General features: G+C 51.1%; 1 protein-coding gene across 1 annotated transcript in view; it reads left to right on the forward strand.

The window, feature by feature from the left end:
* The first annotated feature begins 14,933 nt into the window (after positions 1 to 14,933).
* Positions 14,934 to 19,759, forward strand: part of TMEM64 (transmembrane protein 64) — a 129,374-nt gene continuing 124,548 nt past the window's right edge. The window contains exon 1 of the mRNA XM_085605304.1: positions 14,934 to 17,023. Coding sequence (XP_085461430.1) covers positions 16,340 to 17,023 — 684 coding nt within the window. The 5' untranslated portion in view covers positions 14,934 to 16,339. The remainder of the gene's footprint in view (positions 17,024 to 19,759) is intronic.

Genomic DNA, 19,759 nt, shown 5'->3' on the forward strand with positions numbered 1-19,759 from the left:
AAGAGATATGGGAAGGGGAAACACATCTGGGAGGGAGGGAAGATGAGGGGCAGGAATGTTAAGAGATTAAAGAAACGTTGATGGAGAAACAGGAGAAGAGCGAGAACGGTAGAAAGGGAGGGGTCGAGGGAGACAGAAGGACCATAGAGAGGGGAGATGAGGGAGACGTGATTCATTCAACGTGACAGGGTTTTCGGTCATGAATATGTTTTACTTTGTCAGTTAATTGGCTCAGGCAAAACATATGAAAACGTCACCAGGGAAGGAAAAATAGACAGAGAGAATTACTTATTAATATAATTCTCTGTGCCTATTTTTCCTTTCCTGGTGACGTTTTCATATTTTTCCTCCTGAACCAATTAACTAAGTAGGTAAAATACATCAAATAACAGATGAATGACTGTAGAATGGGGAAGTTACTGGTAGATTAATGCTCTTGACATGCTTTGCAAAGTTTTTATGTTGGGAGCAATTGTCTCCTAAAAGCCCGGACGGCCCCTTTGAAAAAAATCCTCTGAAGCCATCTGCTTAGTGCCATGAAACCGCACTTCATCAGTGAACTACCCGATGACTCTGCATGCATGGGGCAGGGAGCAAATGAAAACAAGCATTGGCCGTGAAAGTGACACGACCGCGCAAATAAACAAGCCGAGGTGACAAGGGCTGGGCGAGAAGGGAGGGGGGAATGCCAGCATCAAAGGAGCCTGAAGCTGACGAAAAGGGAAGGGGAGAAGGGAGGAGGGAGTGCGAGCAGCATCTGTGCACGTGCACGCCATCGTGCACTCAAGCTTTAGGCCTGCCAAATCATGTGGGTAGCACTTTTGAAAGCCCACTTACAAAATGTCTCAAAGAGACAGCTTGCGCTGTCTCAGCGAGACCTAAAAAGTGCTTGGAGAGGAAGAGAAGCTCCCTCTGGGGTGTGGTCCGCTGAAGCAGAAGGTGCTGGAGCCTGGCGCAATGGGCAGTTGGAAGGAAGAATCCCCTGACTGCCTCCAGGGTCCTGAAAAGCGCCAGAAGAACAGTCCAGGACCAGTGCGCAGAAGCAGGGGCCTCTGCGCAGGGAGAAGAGAGGCCCAGGAGAAGAGCAGGCGAAAGGCTGGCGCAGGGAGAAGGTGAAGACAACTCCCTGCTGAATCCACCCTCTTGGAGACCCGGAGGGCGAAGGAGAGTGCTTCCAGTGGCTGGGGGTGCCACCAGTAGCGAGAAGACGCGAAAATGAAGAGGATCAGACCCCCAGGGGCTGAGATATGGCCCCCGGAAGGTAGACAACCTTTGACCCCTAAGAAGACCGATGACAAAGCACGTGGGGCTCCGCCGCCGGTCTCAGAGATGCCCCCGGGTGGGTCAGGTCCCAGGGGCTGCCCCCAAGTGAAGCAAAGCCAGGGTGCGCCGTCGCACACCCCGTGAAAGTGCCCCTGCGGGGTGCCAGGAGCCCATCCTGGCCCCTGCTGAAAACTAAGCCGGGGAGCGCCATCACGCTCCCCATGAAGAGTTGCAGGGGAGGGGCCCGGGATCCCAACTCCGGGCCCCGTGTGTGATGGAGGGGGCGGGGAGCACCGTCGCGCCCCCGCGTGAGGAGGTCCCCAGGGGCCTGGGACCCCATCGCTGGGCCCGAAGTAAAGCCGGGGAGCGCCGTCGCGCTCCCTGTGAAGTTTGACCCCTACGGGGTGCCAGGAGCACACCCTGGCTCTCGGCGAAAAGGAGGAGGAGGGGCCCGGGACCTCATCCCTGGGCCGCGAAGCAAAGCCGGGGGGCGCAGTCGTGCCCCACGTGAAGACGGCCCGGGGCCCGGGACCCGATCCCCAGGCCCCAGAGAGAAGGCAGAGGCCGGGCAAGTGCCACGCACTCCCCCATTGACTGGGCGGGCCAGCGCAAGTCTTCCGGTGAGCAGGCAGACCCAAAAAGTGGAGCTGGCTACCGCTGTAGCACGCACGGGTGCTGGCCGTGCGGGGAGCCAGCGAGGGCATCCGGGGGTGGGCCCCCAAGGCTGCCCTCCAACGACAAGGCATGTTGGGGTCCCGGGTGGGACCGGGACCCCGAAGAGGAGGAGAAAAGCTGCATGGGGCCCGGGTGGGACCGGGCCCCTGAAAATCTGCAAAGTGGCCAGGGGTGGGCTCCCTGAGCCACATTTTCTTACCTGGGGTTCCGGGTGGGACCGGGCCCCCCAACGAGTCCTGAAGATGCGGCGAAGCCCCTAGCAGCTGATCGCGGCTCTCCCCGGCACAGCGGGAGAGCCGCTCATCAGATATTCATGGAGAAGAGCCTGAAGCGCCCCATAATGCCTTGCAAGGCATGGGGAATTTGTCGTTTTGGTGCCTGGTGGCCCCCCAGAGGATGGGGTCACCCTCACTTGTGAAAAGGTGCTGGGAGGAGCTGCTGGAAACACGCAGTCTCCCCCCCCCCCCGCACGAAGATGAGTCCCCCCCCTAAGATTCCTGGGGATTTGAAAGGAATAACCACTCAAGGGCTCAACCAGCATTTTAACTCTTCTTGGGCTGTAACTTTCCTTCTACAGCTGGAGGAGGGTTGAGAAATGCATAATGGAGTGAAGGGCTGAGTAGGGGATGTCTAGAGAAGGGCATCCTCTGGAGGTGAAGAGATGTAGTTGCACCAGAAATGCGTTTACTAATGTTATTTCTTTTAGAGGGACTGAAGGTCACATGTGTAATGTGAAGTACTTGTGTGAGATGACATTCCTCCTAGGGTGTCTGGCTGTATATGCGTGATCCTATGATTTTATCTCTGATGCCTTTAGGGGCTGCAATTGCAATGCATTCTAGTGATCCACAAATGTGATGAGTACTGTCATTCAAAAGTGTTGCTTAAACATGTATTCTTGCTGCTGCGCTTAGGTGAAGAACCCAGACTGCTACCCTTAAGATATAGATGTGCATACTTTATGGTCAGTAGGACATGCTCAGTCAGGGCTATATGTCACCATGGTAGGGTTACCTATTTTAAAAATGCTTGTTAAGATAATGGGGGGGGGGTCGTCACTGGGATGGTGCTAGTGCGCCGGGCCCTCGCCCCAGGTTATGTTCAACCAACTGCATTGGGGCAAGATGATGTGCATACATGGGAGTGGTGGTACTAGACCCCACCCCCCCTGCGGGAGGGGTGGAGATGTTATGCAATGTCACAAAGTAATTCCAACAGCTTATGTATATTTGTAAATTGGTGCATAGTATTGAGTAGTGTGTGTGTTTAATAAATGTACTCTTACTTTTATAAAGCAAAGTACAGACTGGACAATCAATTATTGAGTGTTATTTTTGCGCACCTGCAAATGGCGATTACTAGTCCACACCACCTCCCTTGAGTAAGCCTCAGACTGCTCTGCAACGCTACCCTCTGAGGGTCATGCGCTACAATTGGGTGTTTGGTTCCCAGTGAAGGACACATGTAGTCATGTTATTTGTGCAGGCCTCACAGATGCTGCCTCGTTTTCCAACAGGCTGTCTTCCGCTGCCAGTTTTTTTCAGTGAGTTATGTCTGAGGTGTTGAGAGGTCTGGAACATGTAAAGTATTTTCAGGATGATATTCTTGTGTTTGGCGAGTCTGTCCAGATACACAACAAACATTTGAGAGAAGTTCTGGGCTGATTGAGGGAGGCTGGCCTTACCCTGAGGAAAGACAAGTGCAATGTTTTGGTGGAGGAGATTGAGTACCTTGGCCATACCATCTCTGGGTAGGGTGTTCGTCCAAAAGTCGACTTGATTGATGCCATCCGTGATGCTCCTGTTCCTCTCAACATGGACGAATTACGGTCATTCATGGGCTTAATAGAGTATTACGCTAAGTTTGTGAACTGTTTTGCCACTAAAACTGAGGCACTAAGATTGTTGTTAAGGAAGGGCTGTTCCTTTGCCTGGGGCGAAGCTCAACAGTGTGCTTTTGACCTTATTAGGAAGGACATTTGTGAAGCTGGTGTCCTCGCACCCTTTGACACCCACCTTTCTACTTTTCTCACTGTAGACGCCAGTGCTTGTGGACTGGGAGCTGTCTTGTCACAAGTCCATGCTGGGCGTGAGAGAATGGTAGCGTTTGCCTCACGTTCCTTGTCCGAGTGTCAGTGTAACTACTCGGTCATCGAGAGTGAGGAGCTGGCAGCTGCTTGGTCTGTCGAATATTTCAGGACCTTCTTGTGGGGCCTTGAATTCTGCATTCGCACAGACTACAAACCCATAGTTAAGGTGTTAAGTCCAAGTGGCGCAGGAAAGGGGCTCAGCCAGACTAGCCAGACTTGTCTCTCGGCCTCAAGAATACAGGTACCGGGTGTCCCACATTCCAGGCTGGAAAAATGCACAGGCTGACTGCTTGTCTCGGTTGTCCCTTAAGAGCAAATGTGGTCAGAGTGAAAGTTCAAGTGGAGGACAGGATGGAGCTGTAGCATCCTTGTGTGATGTGGAGGACTGCGTGGGTGGGGCCTTTTTCGGCAGATGAGTGGTACAGATATATGGATCAAAACTCCACCCTTAAGGATGTTGAACGCATGTTGGTCTCGGGTGGTAGATGAGAAAGCACTGTGACCCCCTCTGTAAGACCTTTCATCAAGATATTGGATGAATTGAGTGTTAGTGAGTCAAAAGTTTTGATGAGAAATGATAAATTCGTACCTACATGCTGTTTGAGGCCAAAGATTATCGGACTTGCCCATGAGGGTCATCTCAGGCAAACTTTGACCAAGAAGCGAGTGTGGGAGAATTTCTGGTGGCCATACATGGATGAGCAGATTACCTCTTGGATTGTTAAATGCGAGGTGTGCTTGGAGAGTGAGAAAAGGCTCAAGACCGGCGAACAGGCCTCTTTTGGGCACATAGAGGATCCTGGTATGCCCTGGAGTACCGTTTGTTTAGACTTCATTGGGCCCATGCATGGTGTGGAAGAGAGGTTGAGAAATGCATTAGTTATGGTTGATGTTCACTCCAAATGGCTGATTGTACGCTTTATGTCTGAAGTCACGACGCACAAGACCATTGAACAACCTAAAGTTGTGTTTCAAGAGGAGTGTCTACCCCTTATCTTATTCACTGATAATGGGACTCAACTTGTTTCCCACGAAATGAGGGATTTTCTTGGTAAATGCTGCATCATTCATCACCGCACGGCCCTTTACAACCCACAGGCTAATGGCATGGTGGAACATTCCAATCGCTTGGTTAAGGGCACCATCTCCATGGCCATCCAGAGCGGGAATAGAGTAAGAGAAATGGTTGATGAGATGGTTTGGGTGCATCGCACCACTGCGCATAGTGTGACTGGTATTTCTCCTTTTGAGAAAATGCGTGGAAGGAAGCCTGGCACAAAACTTTTACCCACCTAGATCGTTACCCCAAAGACCACACCTTGCAAGGGTTTGAGGGGCAGTCCTGACGCAAAGGGCGTATGCACTGGTGACTGGGTCAAAATCAAACATGGAAGACCTAGTAAAGGGCTGTCCAATTTCTGGGGGGCATTTAGAGTAAAACAAGCTTACAGTAACTATGTCTTGCGTGACAATGGCAACAAGTGGAACAAGCGCAAGGTTGTGTTGTATCCTGAAGGAAGTGACTGTAGAGCCAAAGCAGCTGGTGCTCTCGGCAGCAGTTCTGACAACAGTGCCAGTGATTTCTGCCTCATGAGCGATGTTGACCTCGAGGGCAACAACTTGGCTGGGAGTTGCGAGGATGGCTCTGGGGGTAGCTCTAAGGTTGCGCCAAGTTCCCTTCCCTGTAGTTCTTCCCCTCCCTTGGGGTCCGGGGCTTCCCGCCCTTGCCGGTCGCGCAGACCGCCTTGCTATTTGGCTGATTATGTTCTTTCATGATTTTGTCACTTGCTCCTGATATGTGCATCTACATCCTGCAATTGTATTCCTTGCTTTCTTTACTGTTTGTACTATTGTTTTGCTCTTGGGTAGAAGGGGGGGCGGGGGTTGTAATGGGCTCCGTTGTCATTTGGCTCGCCTGCGTCGGGCCCCAATGGTCCAACCGTTTTTAGGTCTCGTCTGAGACAGCGCTTTAGCGCTGCTCTGGCGAGACTTATAGTAAGCGAGTTTTGGAAGTGCAAACAGTGCTTTTCAGGCCTCCAAATACAGTGCATGTGCCCTGGGTGCGCGCACCATTTGGCAGCCTGAAAAGCACTGCCTGATCACTTGCTTTGATGTCCTCAGTGAGCCGCGGGGCCACTGAGGACATCAAAGTGCACACCATTTGCCACCCCCTTGTTTTTTCCTTTGATCCCTATCTTTCCCTTCCTCAATCTCACCCTCTCCCTGCCTTTTACAACTGCGGCCCGCACCACTGCGCCCGCCCCCACTCCCCCCTCCCACTCCCTCCTCGTCAGCTTCAGTGCGCTCTTGTTCTGTGCCACTCGTTTTTCCTCGTTTTTTGTGCCTTTCTGCCCTCTGTTCCACTCGTTTCCCCTCTTTTTGTGCCTTTCTGTCCTCTGTTACACTCGTTTTCCCTCTTTTTTTGTTCCTTTCTGCCCTCTGTTCCTCTCATTTTTGTGCCCTTCTGCCCTCTGTTCCACTCGTTTTTGTGCCCTTCTGCCCTCTGTTCCACTCGTTTTTGTGCCCTTCTGCCCTCTGTTCCACTCGTTTTTTGTGTGCCTTTCTGCCCTCTGCTCCTCTCGTCTTTTGTGCCCTTCTGCGCCACTCTTTATTGTGCCTTTCTGTTCTGTGCCACTCGTTTTTCCTCGTTTTTTGTGCCTTTCTGCCCTCTGTTCCACTCGTTTTCCCTCTTTTTGTGCCTTTCTGTCCTCTGTTACACTCGTTTTCCCTCTTTTTTTGTTCCTTTCTGCCCTCTGCTCCTCTCGTTTTTGTGCCCTTCTGCCCTCTGTTCCACTCGTTTTTGTGCCCTTCTGCCCTTTGTTCCACTCGTTTTTTGTGTGCCTTTCTGCCCTCTGCTCCTCTCGTCTTTTGTGCCCTTCTGCGCCACTCTTTATTGTGCCTTTCTGCCCTCTGTGCCACTCGTTTTCCACTCTTTTTTTGTGCCTTTCTGTCCTCTGTTCCACTCGTTTCCCTCTTTTTTTTTGTGCCTTTCTGCCCTCTGTTCCACTCGTTTTTTTGTGCCCTTCTGCCCTCTGTGCCACTCGTTTTTCGTGCCTTTCTGCCCTCTGTTCCTTTCGTTTTTCTGTACCGGCTTGTGTGGAAACGCATATAATTGGGTGAGTATCTGTGCTTTTATCTGTGTATGCTTATTTTGCTTGCATACCACTTAGTGAATATCTGAGAGTGTGGGTTTGTGTGCCTTTTTGAGCTAACCAGGGACATTTCCACCTTAAAGATCAGGGAAAATATTTTAATCAAGAAATATTTCCATGGTTTGTCAAATGTCCTGGGCATACGCTGGTATTCAGTGAATATAAAAATGTGTGTGCATTGCAATGTTTGTGCAATTATATGCATTTAACAACAAATACATAGACAAAAAGAATGCTCTACAAATAGCAGAACTGTTGCTGCGTAATTGTGCACCGTTTCACACCAAGAACATATCAAATTAACTGCTTGTCTCCAAGCCACGCCCTTAGCTTCGCCCCTTCTGTTACATTTAGTTAGTGCCTGCATTTATTTTTTTTTCCATTTAAAGCACTGATGCTTCCAAGTACATAATTCTCCATTAGTCTGTACACGTTTGCCTAGATCTCTGAATAATAATAGGTTCAATAACTCGAAAGAGAAAAATATACAAGAACAGTATTTCTTACGAAACGTCCCTAAACCTATAAAAATTAGCAGAAAAGAAGTTGGTCATTTAAAGAAGCAGCGAGTGCTTTCCTAAGAAGAGCTCTTCAGGAACCAGCCAGCGCCACGTTGACTGCAAGGTGACATGTTTACGTAGGACCACGTTCCCAGAACAGATGGCTGGCTTGTCTTTACCCACGCAGAGGAAAGGAAATTAGGGCTGCACACAGAACAAGCATTTGCAATGCAATAGGTCTCGCATTTGCAAAAGTTTAAGCTATTGGCATTGTTCATGACAATGCCTTTTTTAATCTATTTTATAAAACAAACACATAATGGCATTTATTTATCCTTTACAAAGCCAATAGCTAGTGTTGCATTATTATTAGCAATGCCAGCTGCTCACACTTTTATAATGCGAGACCTATTGCATTGCAAATGCTTGTTAATGTTGGCGATGCCTCATTTCACCAGCGACAATTGGAGTTTGGCTGGCGAAGGTGGAACACGCTCCTTTGCTGTCGCTAAGTTCCTCACAGGATTAAAGTCTTCCTTCTCAAAAGTATATGTGTCTGTAATGTTGCCCCTTTCTTCCTGTACAATGCCCCACCACAGATGACTAAGACAGCTGGCAAGGTTTGAGGGGTTTATTCATGTACTACACACTCCAGCAGGAGCGCCGGCACGGAGCTCCTTATCCTATTCGAATCGGCGCGCTAATGCGCCCCTAAGATGGCCGCCGCCGGAAGTCCGGTGACGTCACGCCTAGCGTGCCGTCGACTAGACCGCAACACCACATCTCCCCCTTTTACAACACAATAGGCAATGTCCCTCTTCACAATAGAACAGTCTTACTTGTGGTCCAGGTTGAACTCCTCGAACCTTCGTGGGAGCAGTATTCTTCTTCCGCAGCGTGTCCTCCTGCTTCCTGCGCCTGCGGTCGGGGTATTGCCCCCCCCACTCGGATCCGCTTCCCCACACGCTTCTTGGGGCTCAGCCCCACCTAACTCAGTCCCTCGGTCACCAAGTCCCGGAGTCTCGACTTCTCCTCCTCTTGGACTCCAGGATCCCTTGGGAACGCTTCCTGCTTCCCCCTCTGGTCTCCTACTCTCGCCTTTCCCCGCCGGTGTGGCCCCAGCTCCTGCCTCGCCATCCAGCTCCAAGTTCTGTTCAGTCTCATTGATTCTGGTGCATCTTGCCATCCGATCTTGTGCCCAAATCTTCCCGTCACTTAGTAAGGCTGATGTGGAATAGGGCTCTACCACTTGGAAGGGGGGCGTGAACTTGCTGTCCCCTTTCCTTCCCTGTGTAGGCAGTTTCACCCTCACCCACTCTCCTCTCTCCAAGGCGGCTTCCTTGGTGTTGTGCCTTGCGTCGTAGTAGTTCGTGTATACGGCTTGTGCTTTCTCCAAGTTTCTGCGCACCACTGCCGGTGACCAATGACTCTGCACCGTGAGCCTCTTCCAAGCTACATTGTCTCGGGTGAACGGTTCTCTTCCTCTCAGAATGCGGAATGGGCTGTAGCCTGTGGACGAGGGAGTTATCCGGTACGCCCATAGCATACGCTTGAGTTCTTTCTCCCAGCTTGCTCCCTGGCCGATTGCCGCTTGCACTGACCCCATTATCACCCTGTTGAATCTCTCCACTGCTCCGTTCCCAGCAGGGTGGTAGACCGGCGTGCGCCTGACAGTTATCCCGTTCCTGTCCATGAAGGCCTCCCACTTCGTGGATGTGAACTGTGGGCCGTTGTCACTGAGGATTCCCTTGGGGATCCCTTCTCTGATGAACACCTCCGTGAGGAATCCCAGGATGGTATCTGTCTCTGCGTTGTCATCCACATGGACTTCTGGCCACTTCGAGTACCTGTCCACGACCACGGTGAGGTACTTCTGGTTGCCACTGGCGTCTTGTATGGGACCTAGAACATCTATGGAGATCTCTTCCCACGGATTTTCCGGGAAGTCGAAGCGTCCCAGCGGTGGGCGCAGCACTTTTTGCGTCTTGTCTGCATTGTTGCATTGCTCACACGTTCTGACGTGTCTTTCCACCGCGAGGTCCAACCCTGGCCACCAATAGTCCTCCTTCACTCTTCCCTTCGTTTTCACGATGCCCAAATGTCCTTCGTGGGCAAGAGCTACCACTCTGGGCCTCAGCGCCGTCGGGGGTACTACCTTGTTGCCCCGGAACAGAAAACACGGGTTGTCCCCCAGCGACAATTCTTCCCTGACTTCCCAGTACTGTTTTAGTTCTTCTCCCAGCAACCTCTTCTCCGGCCACCCCTGCGTCACGTACGTTTTGACCGCCTTCACCTTCTCATCGGACCCATACTCTTCTTCCCACTCCTGCTTGCTGATTGCTCTTTCGTGATCGCTCATGAACGCCACTGCGTACTCGGCCCAAGTCTCTGTGTCTTGCGCCTCTGCCGGTTCCTTTGCCGCCGCCCTGCTCAGGTAGTCCGCCACGCGGTTCTTGGTGCCTGGGATGTACTCTACGTCGTACACGTAGTCGAGGAGTCGCAGTGTCATCTTCGCAATTCTTGGGGTAGCGTGCTCGTGGCCGTTGGACGTGAGCACTTTAATCAGGGGTTTGTGGTCCGTTCGTAAGAGGAACCGTCCTCCCCACAGGAACTGCCGGAATCTTTCCACTGCCCACACGACCGCCAGCATTTCCTTTTCAATCACGCTGAATTTGCGTTCATTGTCAGCCAGCGTGCGGGACGCGAAGCTGATTGTCGCTGTCACTCCTCGCGCCGACTGTTGCGTGAGCACTGCTCCAAGGCCTCGGTCGCTAGCGTCTGTAGTCAGGGTCGTGGGAGCCGTCGGGTCAAACCCTTGGATGGGTATGGCGCCACAGATTTCTCTCTTCACTTCCTCGAACTCTCTCTCTTGTTCCTCCTTCCATGAGAACGCCGTTTTCTCCTTCAGGATCGACCTCAGGTGGTGCGTCTTTGATGCAAAGTGGGAGACGAACTTGCTGTAGAACTCAGCCATCCCTAAGAATGTCCGTACCTCCTCCTTGCTAGTGGGCGTGGGTGCATCTCTGATGGCAGCTACGTTGGATGCCTTGGGTTTTATGCCTTCCTGACTGATTTCGTGCCCCAGGTATGTGACTTTCCCCAGTCCGAACTTGCACTTGTCCCACTGGGCCGTGAGCCCGTTTTGTTCCAGCACTGTCAAGACATTCGCTAGCCTCCGGTCATGTTCTTCCGTGGAGGCGCCCATCACCAAGATATCGTCCTGGAAGAACTGAATACCTTCCATCTTGTGGAACAGACGGTACATCAATTTTTTGGAAGACCGCCGCTGCCGAGGCGAGCCCGAACGGCATCCGTAGGAACTTGTAGCACCCGAAAGGTGTAATGAATGATGTGAGGTGGTTGCACGATTTGTGGAGTGCGATCTGGTGATACGCAGATGTTAAATCCACAGTGGAGAACCACTTGGCGCCCTTGGTCTTAGCTAACATCTCATTGATGCGGGGAAGGGGGAACTTGTCCACTACAATGTTCTTGTTGAGTTCCCTGAGGTCCACACATAGTCTCACCTTCCCGTTCGGCTTCTGCGCCACGACTAAGGGGGCCAACCATTCCGCATTATCGATGGCTTCGATGATCCCGTTGTCCTCCAACCTCTGCAGTTCCTCTTGTACTGCCTCCCTGGTGCGGAACGGGATGTTTCGCACTTTGTGGGACACTGGTCGGGCTCCTTCTTTGAGATTTATTTTGTGCGTGAACTTTGTTAGCCTCCCTATGTCGTCTCTGAAGACTTCGGGGAACTCTTCCTTCCACTGCCTTGCTCCCACTTTGGGGTCGTCCTCCATCATGAGTACTTGTATGCGGCCTCCTGGGTTCAGCTTTATTTTCAGCTTCCCTTGATCTTTCCATCCCAACACTGATGGTCCCTTTTCTGCCACGTACAGTTTTCCTTCACACGTCCTGCCCTGGAACTCGAACGTGAGAGGGCAATACCCTACCATGGGTATGGGTTCCCCTGTGAACGTCACCGGGTGGATGTCCGTGGGGCGCAGTCGGTGTGTTGTGACAGGTGCAAAGTCATCCTCCCATATCTTCCTCTTTATGATCGTGTAGGGGGACCCTGAATCTGCGACCATGGTGACTCCTACACCCCCTATGGTCATGGCGCACCTCGGTTTCTTGTCGACCGCGCCGTCGATCCCCAAGACCTGGTCATCTATCATCAGGATCTCTTCTTCGTCCTCCTGCCCTTCTTGCTCTTCCTCCTTGGTCATCTCCTGCGCCACGTACTTCACCTGCTGCCTTGACGTCTTCCTTCGGCATACTCTCTCATAGTGCCCCATCAGCCCGCAGTACGTGCATTTGGCCCGGAACGCTGGGCACCCTTTGTCGTTGGCGGCGTGCCTTTCGCTGCCGCATCTGTAGCACCCGTTGGTGCTCCCTTGTCCCTGCGTCTGCTGTTTCGCGCCCCGGGTCATGGGCTTCCTGTGTTGTCGCGTGCTGTGCTGCTCCGTCGTCGTCTGTCTCTCGTGGCCTTTTCGGTCTTCTATCCTGCACACAGTTTGTTCAGGGTAGCGGTCCTTCTTCGCTGTCTCCGCACATCTCTTGGACATTTCTGCCTTCTTCACCATGGCTATCACCGTATTGAGGGGTTCGTCACCGTTGGCCCACAGCTTATCTTGAATGGACGCATTCGCTGCGTGCATTACTATTTGGTCCCTAATCAACTCTTCCTGGAAGGCTCCGAACTTGCACGTTAGGGCCAGCTTCTGTAACGCCGCTACGTACTGGTCAATCGTCTCTCCTTTCTGTTGCGCTCTGTGGTAGAAGTTGTACCTGTCGACGGCTACACACACTGTCGGGCGGTAATGAGCATCCATGTCGTCGATTGCATGTTGAAACACATCGTCATCCGCCGCGGGCCGGACCACCTTCACCAGATCGTCGTAAACCCTCTGACCTGCAGGGCCCAAATGGTGTAGCAGCATCCTCTTCCTGCGCGAGCTCGAGAACTCAGCGCCACTTTCCTCTTCCAAGGCGAACAGGAAATTCAAGAAGTACGGCTTCCAATCCTCCCATGGCATATCTGGAACCCCAGCTTTCGTGAGGAAGGGTATCGGGTTCGGCAGTCCCGTCGAAGTGGCACTCATCCTCCTCCTTGCCTCCGTTCGCCGCGGTCGTGGACTCGAGCTTCTCGACCCCTGGGTGCTGTCGGGGCTCCCTGCGTCCGGATCGTCGTCGCGGTCTGTGGTGCCGCCGCTCGCGGTACGTCCTGTGACCCCCGCCACGATGCGTGCAACCGCCTCTCCACGTGGACTCTACCTGGGGCGGTTCCTGTGGGGTTGTCGCGGTCCGGAATCGGCTCAGGGGGGCCCGTCAGGAATGTAGCGCTCTCGCCTTTCCTCTCCGCGACACTGCCGCGCTCCTGCTGGTCAGGGGTGGTGCCTGTGGGCGTCGTTGGCTGGCAGACCACGAGACACTCACCCTGGAGGCAGCGCTGGGCCGTTTCACCTCCTCGTCGCCATTGTAATGTTGCCCCTTTCTTCCTGTACAATGCCCCACCACAGATGACTAAGACAGCTGGCAAGGTTTGAGGGGTTTATTCATGTACTACACACTCCAGCAGGAGCGCCGGCACAGAGCTCCTTATCCTATTCGAATCGGCGCGCTAATGCGCCCCTAAGATGGCCGCCGCCGGAAGTCCGGTGACGTCACGCCTAGCGTGCCGTCGACTAGACCGCAACACCACAGTGTCGGCGTCATCACTACAGGCAGCAATCTGAAGCTTGCAGCCCGCAGTGAGCAGGAGGTAGGAGCGATGGCAAGCCCCCCCCCCCACCCCATCAGCTCACTAGCTCCAAAGGCTTCACTTCAAAGACAATCAATAATTCATTTTGCCCAAATTGCATACCAGGTGGGAGCAGGTGTCTGCTGTCAAATTGAGCGCAGCTGTGTACTTCTTTCCCGTCGTAGTAGCCACTCGTTGGGGGTAAAAAAAAACAGCACTTGTCACTTCATAAGTTGATCAAGAGATACACCAGTAAATAAAATGGGTTCACTTTCCCCGGTTCTTATGTATGCAAGGTATACGGGTCAATCATACGAACAGTGCACCTGGTGCATAGTCCGAGCAGCTGTTACAGAATTATAAGTTTTTACCTTAATGGTACAGCATGAGTTTTGCGACGAACGCATTAACTCCCTGATATATCTTACTAGGAATAGGAAAATCTACACTCGGGGTCTCACGAAGTGCTTTGAAGAGGGCACATTTAACACTCTGATCTGTTTTATGATGATTCAAACCTGTGACCAGAGAACGCGAGCTGCAAGTTCATTAACCACTCGAACTACCGTACTATTAGCCCTTAAGCTTTCCGGGTCTGCACACAGATGTTTAGAGCCAGGGCGTTAACTTCCTAAACGATCCTTTTTTGCGGTTTTATGTAGCGGGAACACGACCTGAGGGTATTAGAGCGCTTTACATGAGCACCAGTGAAGTTAATACAAGGGCACATTTTTTTTGTGTGTGGGGGGGGGGGGGGGGTAAACACGGGGAGATTAAGTGATTTGACCAGAATCACAGGATGTAGAGCCTCGCAGAGGCTCGAACCTGGTTCCCCAGCTCCAAAGTCGGCAGCTCTGCACAGCTTGACTGTAGTGTGTTTCGTCGTCGTCGTCTATTTATTTGTTATGGGGAAATATGGAGAAGAACTTCTGGCAGACCGGTAAACTGGCTGTCTTTGACTCTATTCCACATGAATCGACGCCTCTCTGCCTCACTCCACCCCTTCTTGCCAACGTCCCTCCCCAATCAATGTGTGCCCCTAGGGTATCGTTCCCATTTCCAGCGCTTGCTCCTCCTGTCAAAAATGTGTTGCCCCCAAAGCATGCAATGCACGGCCTCTGATGCTAAATAGCCTTGATTTTGAGGATTTGGCTGTCGGCTCACCTCCACAGTTAATTTAAATACGTCTTTGTTCTCAGGGTTAGAGTCAATGTATGCTCGGCAAAGCCTCATCGACAGGAGCAAACTGATGTGATTCACGCTGCTGTAACTTGTTAGGGAGTAAAAGGGAGGACTGTTCTTTGCTGTCGGAGAGGAGTTTGCTGTAACTCGGTTGCTGCGCCTTCCAAAGTTGGGGCAGAACTGCCGGTGCTGTTATGTTAAGGTTACGTTATTGTGTTGACATTCGGTGCTGCCGTTCATGATTAACTGGTGTCAGGGGTCATGTATCAGCGTTTCGCTGGGTCCACGGTGTCGGTGATTTCCTGTTATCAGTTATATTATATGGTAGTTTCAGCTTTATCAGGCGCTGCCAACGTTGTCAGCTTCAGCGTCGCTGATGTCAGTGCTGCTTCTGCTTTGCGAAAGCGAGTGAAGTGGAGGCGGAGCCACGCAGGCGAAAGCAGAGTCCGATCATCACGCATGCGTACACATGCGCTGTCTGCGCGGAGCTGCAGGTAGAGGCAAAGTGTTAGCGGAGCTGTGGAGCTGGCATTCCGAGCAGATGCGGGGAGGGCAACACCGACACCCTGGGACCTCGAGAGCCTGTATCCAGTGCCCGCGCGGGCGTCACAGCGTCAGCGAGTGAGAGGGCGCAGAACAATGGAGGAACTGCCCCCCGGCCCTTCTGGAACGGGCACAGCCACCTTTGGCAGACGAGAGGCAGCAGCGGATAGTGCATTCGACTGCTGCAGTGGCATCCTCGCTCCAGCGTCAGCTGCCCACTGACAGCCACCAGAGCTTTTGTCAGCCACTTGTCCTCTCGCACTCCTCGGCATCCACCTCCCCTTAACGGGTTCTCAATACAGTGTGCTGCTTGTACCTACCCCCCTCCGTAGTTAAAGTACTAACACTCTGTCCCCTCCCCGCACTTTAGGAATCACGAAAGCTTACTCTGACTTTGAGGTAGATCCCTCTGTTTTCTTGAAAACCCCATACCCACAACGTGCCCTCCATGGTTTCATTTCAGAACCAGTCCAAATTTTTCATAGCATTTCTTCGGTTTCTGACCTCCAAAACCGTTCTGCCCTGACCTCCGCACGGATAGTATTCGCCTTGCCTGGCCCACTCCAAGATCCCTTGTGCCTTCCCCGTTCCCTCCTAGACTCCCTGCTTCCAGCTTTTCTCCACCAAGAACACACTTGCTATGCTTGACCACCTTATGCATGAGTTTTTCAGCACTGCTGTTCCAAGCTGTCAGGATAACCCTCACAATTCTTGAATCCCCCTTCCACAACCTGCCAGCTGACACCCTCAAGGGGCATCTGTGGCCTGCCCGGTGCCTGATTCATTTCTAAGATCTGTATATATTAAAGAACTCGTACCCCCTGGCCAACTCGATTCTCTGATCCCTTTTTAATCCCCAGGACACCGTGTCTCCTAGTTCTCTTATCTAACTCCAACGCCCAAATGCAGTCATTCTCTAAACTCTACTGCTTTCCTCACTGGATCTTTCTATTCTTTGTATCCTGTGGATTTCCTATTAAACTTTTCGTTCCTAGGATCACACCTGCCTTTCCTTGTGCCCCTAAGACTAACATTCAGGTTCTGGTTCAGTTTGACTTATGGCTGCAGCACTATAGGTCATCTCATGGCCAATATTCTGTGCTTCTCTGGCGGCCACTTCTGATGCACAGTGTTCTCTGTGCATGACTAAGACGACCTGCTCACACTCCACGGCTGTTCCTCCAATCCCATGGGCGGGATGTGGGGCCTCCACTGGGCAAGTTCACCATTGCAGCATCTTACCAAGGCCATCAAGTACTCCACATCGCTAGGCCGACTGACTCTAAGCCGCTGGACTCAGAGGACTCCTGAAGAGCCAGTGGAACCATTGTTGGGATGTGGAACCTCCTACAGCAGCACAACCTGTGAGTTGCAGCCCCCAGACCAACCATCAGGGTTCCTGCTCTGTGGGGAACAGCGGAGCTGTCCTTGTTGGTGCCAGAGCTTCTTGCTGGTTTGCCTCCTGACTGCTGTGTGCTTTGCCTCGCTTGCCTTGGTGCGCCAATATCTCAGAGATCTTCTTCTCTGGGTGGAAAGCCTGGATAGTCTGGTCGGTGTCTTACTCTTCATTGTGGGCTTCATTTTTGTCTCATTCCCCTGTGGTTGGGGTTACATCGTCCTGAATGTGGCTGCTGGCTACCTTTATGGCTTTGTGCTTGGCATAGGGCTAGTGATTGTCGGGGTCTTAATCGGAACATTCCTTGCCCATATTACCTGCAAGAAGTTGTTATCACAGTGGGTACTGTCAAAACTTGATACAAGTGAAAAACTAAGGTCTTTAATCCGAGTGGTGGATGGAGGAAGTGGGCTTAAGGTGGTGGCGCTGGCCAGACTCACTCCAATACCATTTGGACTTCAAAATGCTGTTTTTTCAGTAAGTATATTTTTCTGTGCCTCATTACAGAATATGTTGTAATATGTAAGTCCATATACATATAATATGCATCTTAATGTGTAACTACGTGCTTATTGTATATGATATGAATCCTGCTAACTGGCTATTGCATACTGTTTGCCGCTCCTTGTTTCCCGAGCCAGGTTTGCTGTATGCAAATGCTATTGCATACATAAATACATTTTTAAGTGTAATTTATTGAACAACTACTACTTTTATAATGAGTAGAATGAAATATCGCAGTAATGAGTAAACTTTGGGATTCAGTTTCCTTGTGTATGAAGTAGCTCATTATCCACTGTGTTGCAAGAGCCTCATAAACCCTGTGGCACCGTCGTCGTTTCAGGCGGCCGTGCTTGCAATATGTTGAGACCTTTGTACTGTCTTGCTGAAACTTAATGAAGGATATCCGATGAATCACCCCTAACTAATTCTGCTCAAAGTGAACTTGCTGTCTTTTGCTTTGATCTGTGGGTGGGGTAACAGGACGCTGCAAAAGACAAGACCCTTTATTTTAAGAAGTGAAGTACGCCCAAACACACATAGAATTGTATATGGTAAATTATCTGGGATTTCTAGGGCCCTACACTTTGTTTGGTTTCTCCTTATGGCAACTACAATCTCCATCATTTGCAGTGTCCTGATTCAGCTTAAGGGATCCTCATGTTCTATGTTTTAGCGTTTGTTGATTATTAGTAAATTGATGAGTGGATCCAGTGTTTGTTAACATGAAAAGACACCATGAAAAAAGTGATGCTACAGGGTCCCAAGCAACCTTCTTTGCACATGTTAATGCAACGGGTTACCAATGATGGTTGAATAGCAAGCAAAAGAAGTCCCAGTCCTCTCACTGCCTCGCACATGAGTAATAAGCCTGGGCGGACAACTACGCAACGCTCGCAAAGTTTGCGTAGTTTGTGTTACTTCGCGCTACGCGAATTGCATGTAGCACAGTGCAAAATCGCATAGTGTAGCGTAGTTGGCATTTTTTGATTGCTCGCGCTCCTCAACGTCAAGTTGGCGACCGCGAGCAAGCAAAATGACATCCCGGCGAGACTTTTTCCTTGTTCGTGATCAGCAACATCAAGTTGCCGATCGCGAGCGTTGAAAATAAATCCCCTGGCGAGATTCTCAACGCGGGGAGGTCAGGTTTCTCATTGCGAGTGGTCGCGTATTCTCGTGACCGCTTGCGATGAGAAACTACCAGTCCGTGTTGAGTAAGCTGCCGCTCGAGTAAAAATCTACTTGAGCGGCAGTAAACGACAGCTCGCACTATGCAAGATGCCGTTTTCAATGATTGCACAGTGCGGACAAGCATCCGGCACTGTGCAATCATCGCGAACCGCGCACTACGCAGTTCGCATAGTGCTACGCGTATCTCGCGTAGTGCGAAGAGCACTTCGCGTAGCTACGCGTAGCGCTACTATGCGAACTACGCCCAGGGTTAATGAGTAAACCATTTTCTGTCAATCTAATTTGTCTGCAAACTCTTACCTTCCAATCGTATTGTTGCATCTAATTAGGCTTATTTGCTTCTCATCACTGAACACAAATTCTACCTAGAGGTTACGCAACTATGTGCACACAGTAATTCCTAGTGCTTATAGACTACCCGTACGTGTGACACAAAAAGACAATACATCAGTTGGGTATTAGTTTCTAGGCTGATCTTGCTGGGGTTTATATAACAAAAGTAAGATGGTGTGACCAGGGGTGATGAGGTTGGAAGTTCAAGGTGGATGAGGTGATATGTGGGGGATTCTCTATACCCCACTGCAGTCTCTAAGATAGGGTGCAGTCTGCGCTGTTACAAAATCACACACAAGCATCAGCTATCCATTGGCAAATATGAAACCCAATTTGTTGATTTTGAGTTGCCCTGGAAAGTTTCTTTTTTTGGGTGGCACTCTAGACTTTTGCAGCTACAGTGTATTTCATTTGTGGCCCTGGAGGCTCTTCTTTAAAGCTGTCTTTATGTACCAGTGTAGGAGAGTAGGGTATGCTATCCTATGGTCACCCCAAATTTTTGCTTTTTGCTTCACTGGTTTTTGACATATTGAGGCTGTGGGCCTGCTAATCAGACCCCCAGCCTGCTGTTCTCTCTACTAAATTGACACTATGCCCTTCAGGTGCATAACCCATTGGAACTGGATCACCCTGTGAGCCCCTGTACCAGTGTACACTAGGTACCCAGGGCATTGGTGCATCTAAGGCCTACCAGGGGCTGAAGCATGTATTGTGCCACCCCTGGCCTGGCCTAGCAATTTGACACAACTGGCTGATCACTCAGCTGGGGTAGGTTGGTGTATCCACCTCTTACTTAGGTGTAGTATGCCTATACCTAACCTTAAATAGGACACATGTTAACCTATAAGTCACTCCTATGGCAGGCCTTAACAATCCTGCAGGCAGAGTGCTTGGTTTCATGTGAGATGGTGCTCTGGCATGAGCTGAGCCTGTCTGCAGTGGTCGGAACAACTTCCTTCTACCGTTTCCAGATATCGCCATACCATATACTCTTAAGTGCATTATGAACCTCACGGTTAAATGCTATCTTTGGTTTGGCTTTATCAAAACATGTCGAGTAAGGTGTCATACGAATTGGAATACTAACCCCTCGCCAATTCTGGCAAGGGGATTAGCATTCCACCCTTCTAGAGGGACACGACATGTACAGAACCTGAAACCCGGGTAAAATCAGACATAACCTCAGCT

This window comes from Triturus cristatus, chromosome 5_1 (assembly GCF_964204655.1).
Source record: "Triturus cristatus chromosome 5_1, aTriCri1.1, whole genome shotgun sequence".
Classification (NCBI taxonomy): Eukaryota; Metazoa; Chordata; class Amphibia; order Caudata; family Salamandridae; genus Triturus; species Triturus cristatus.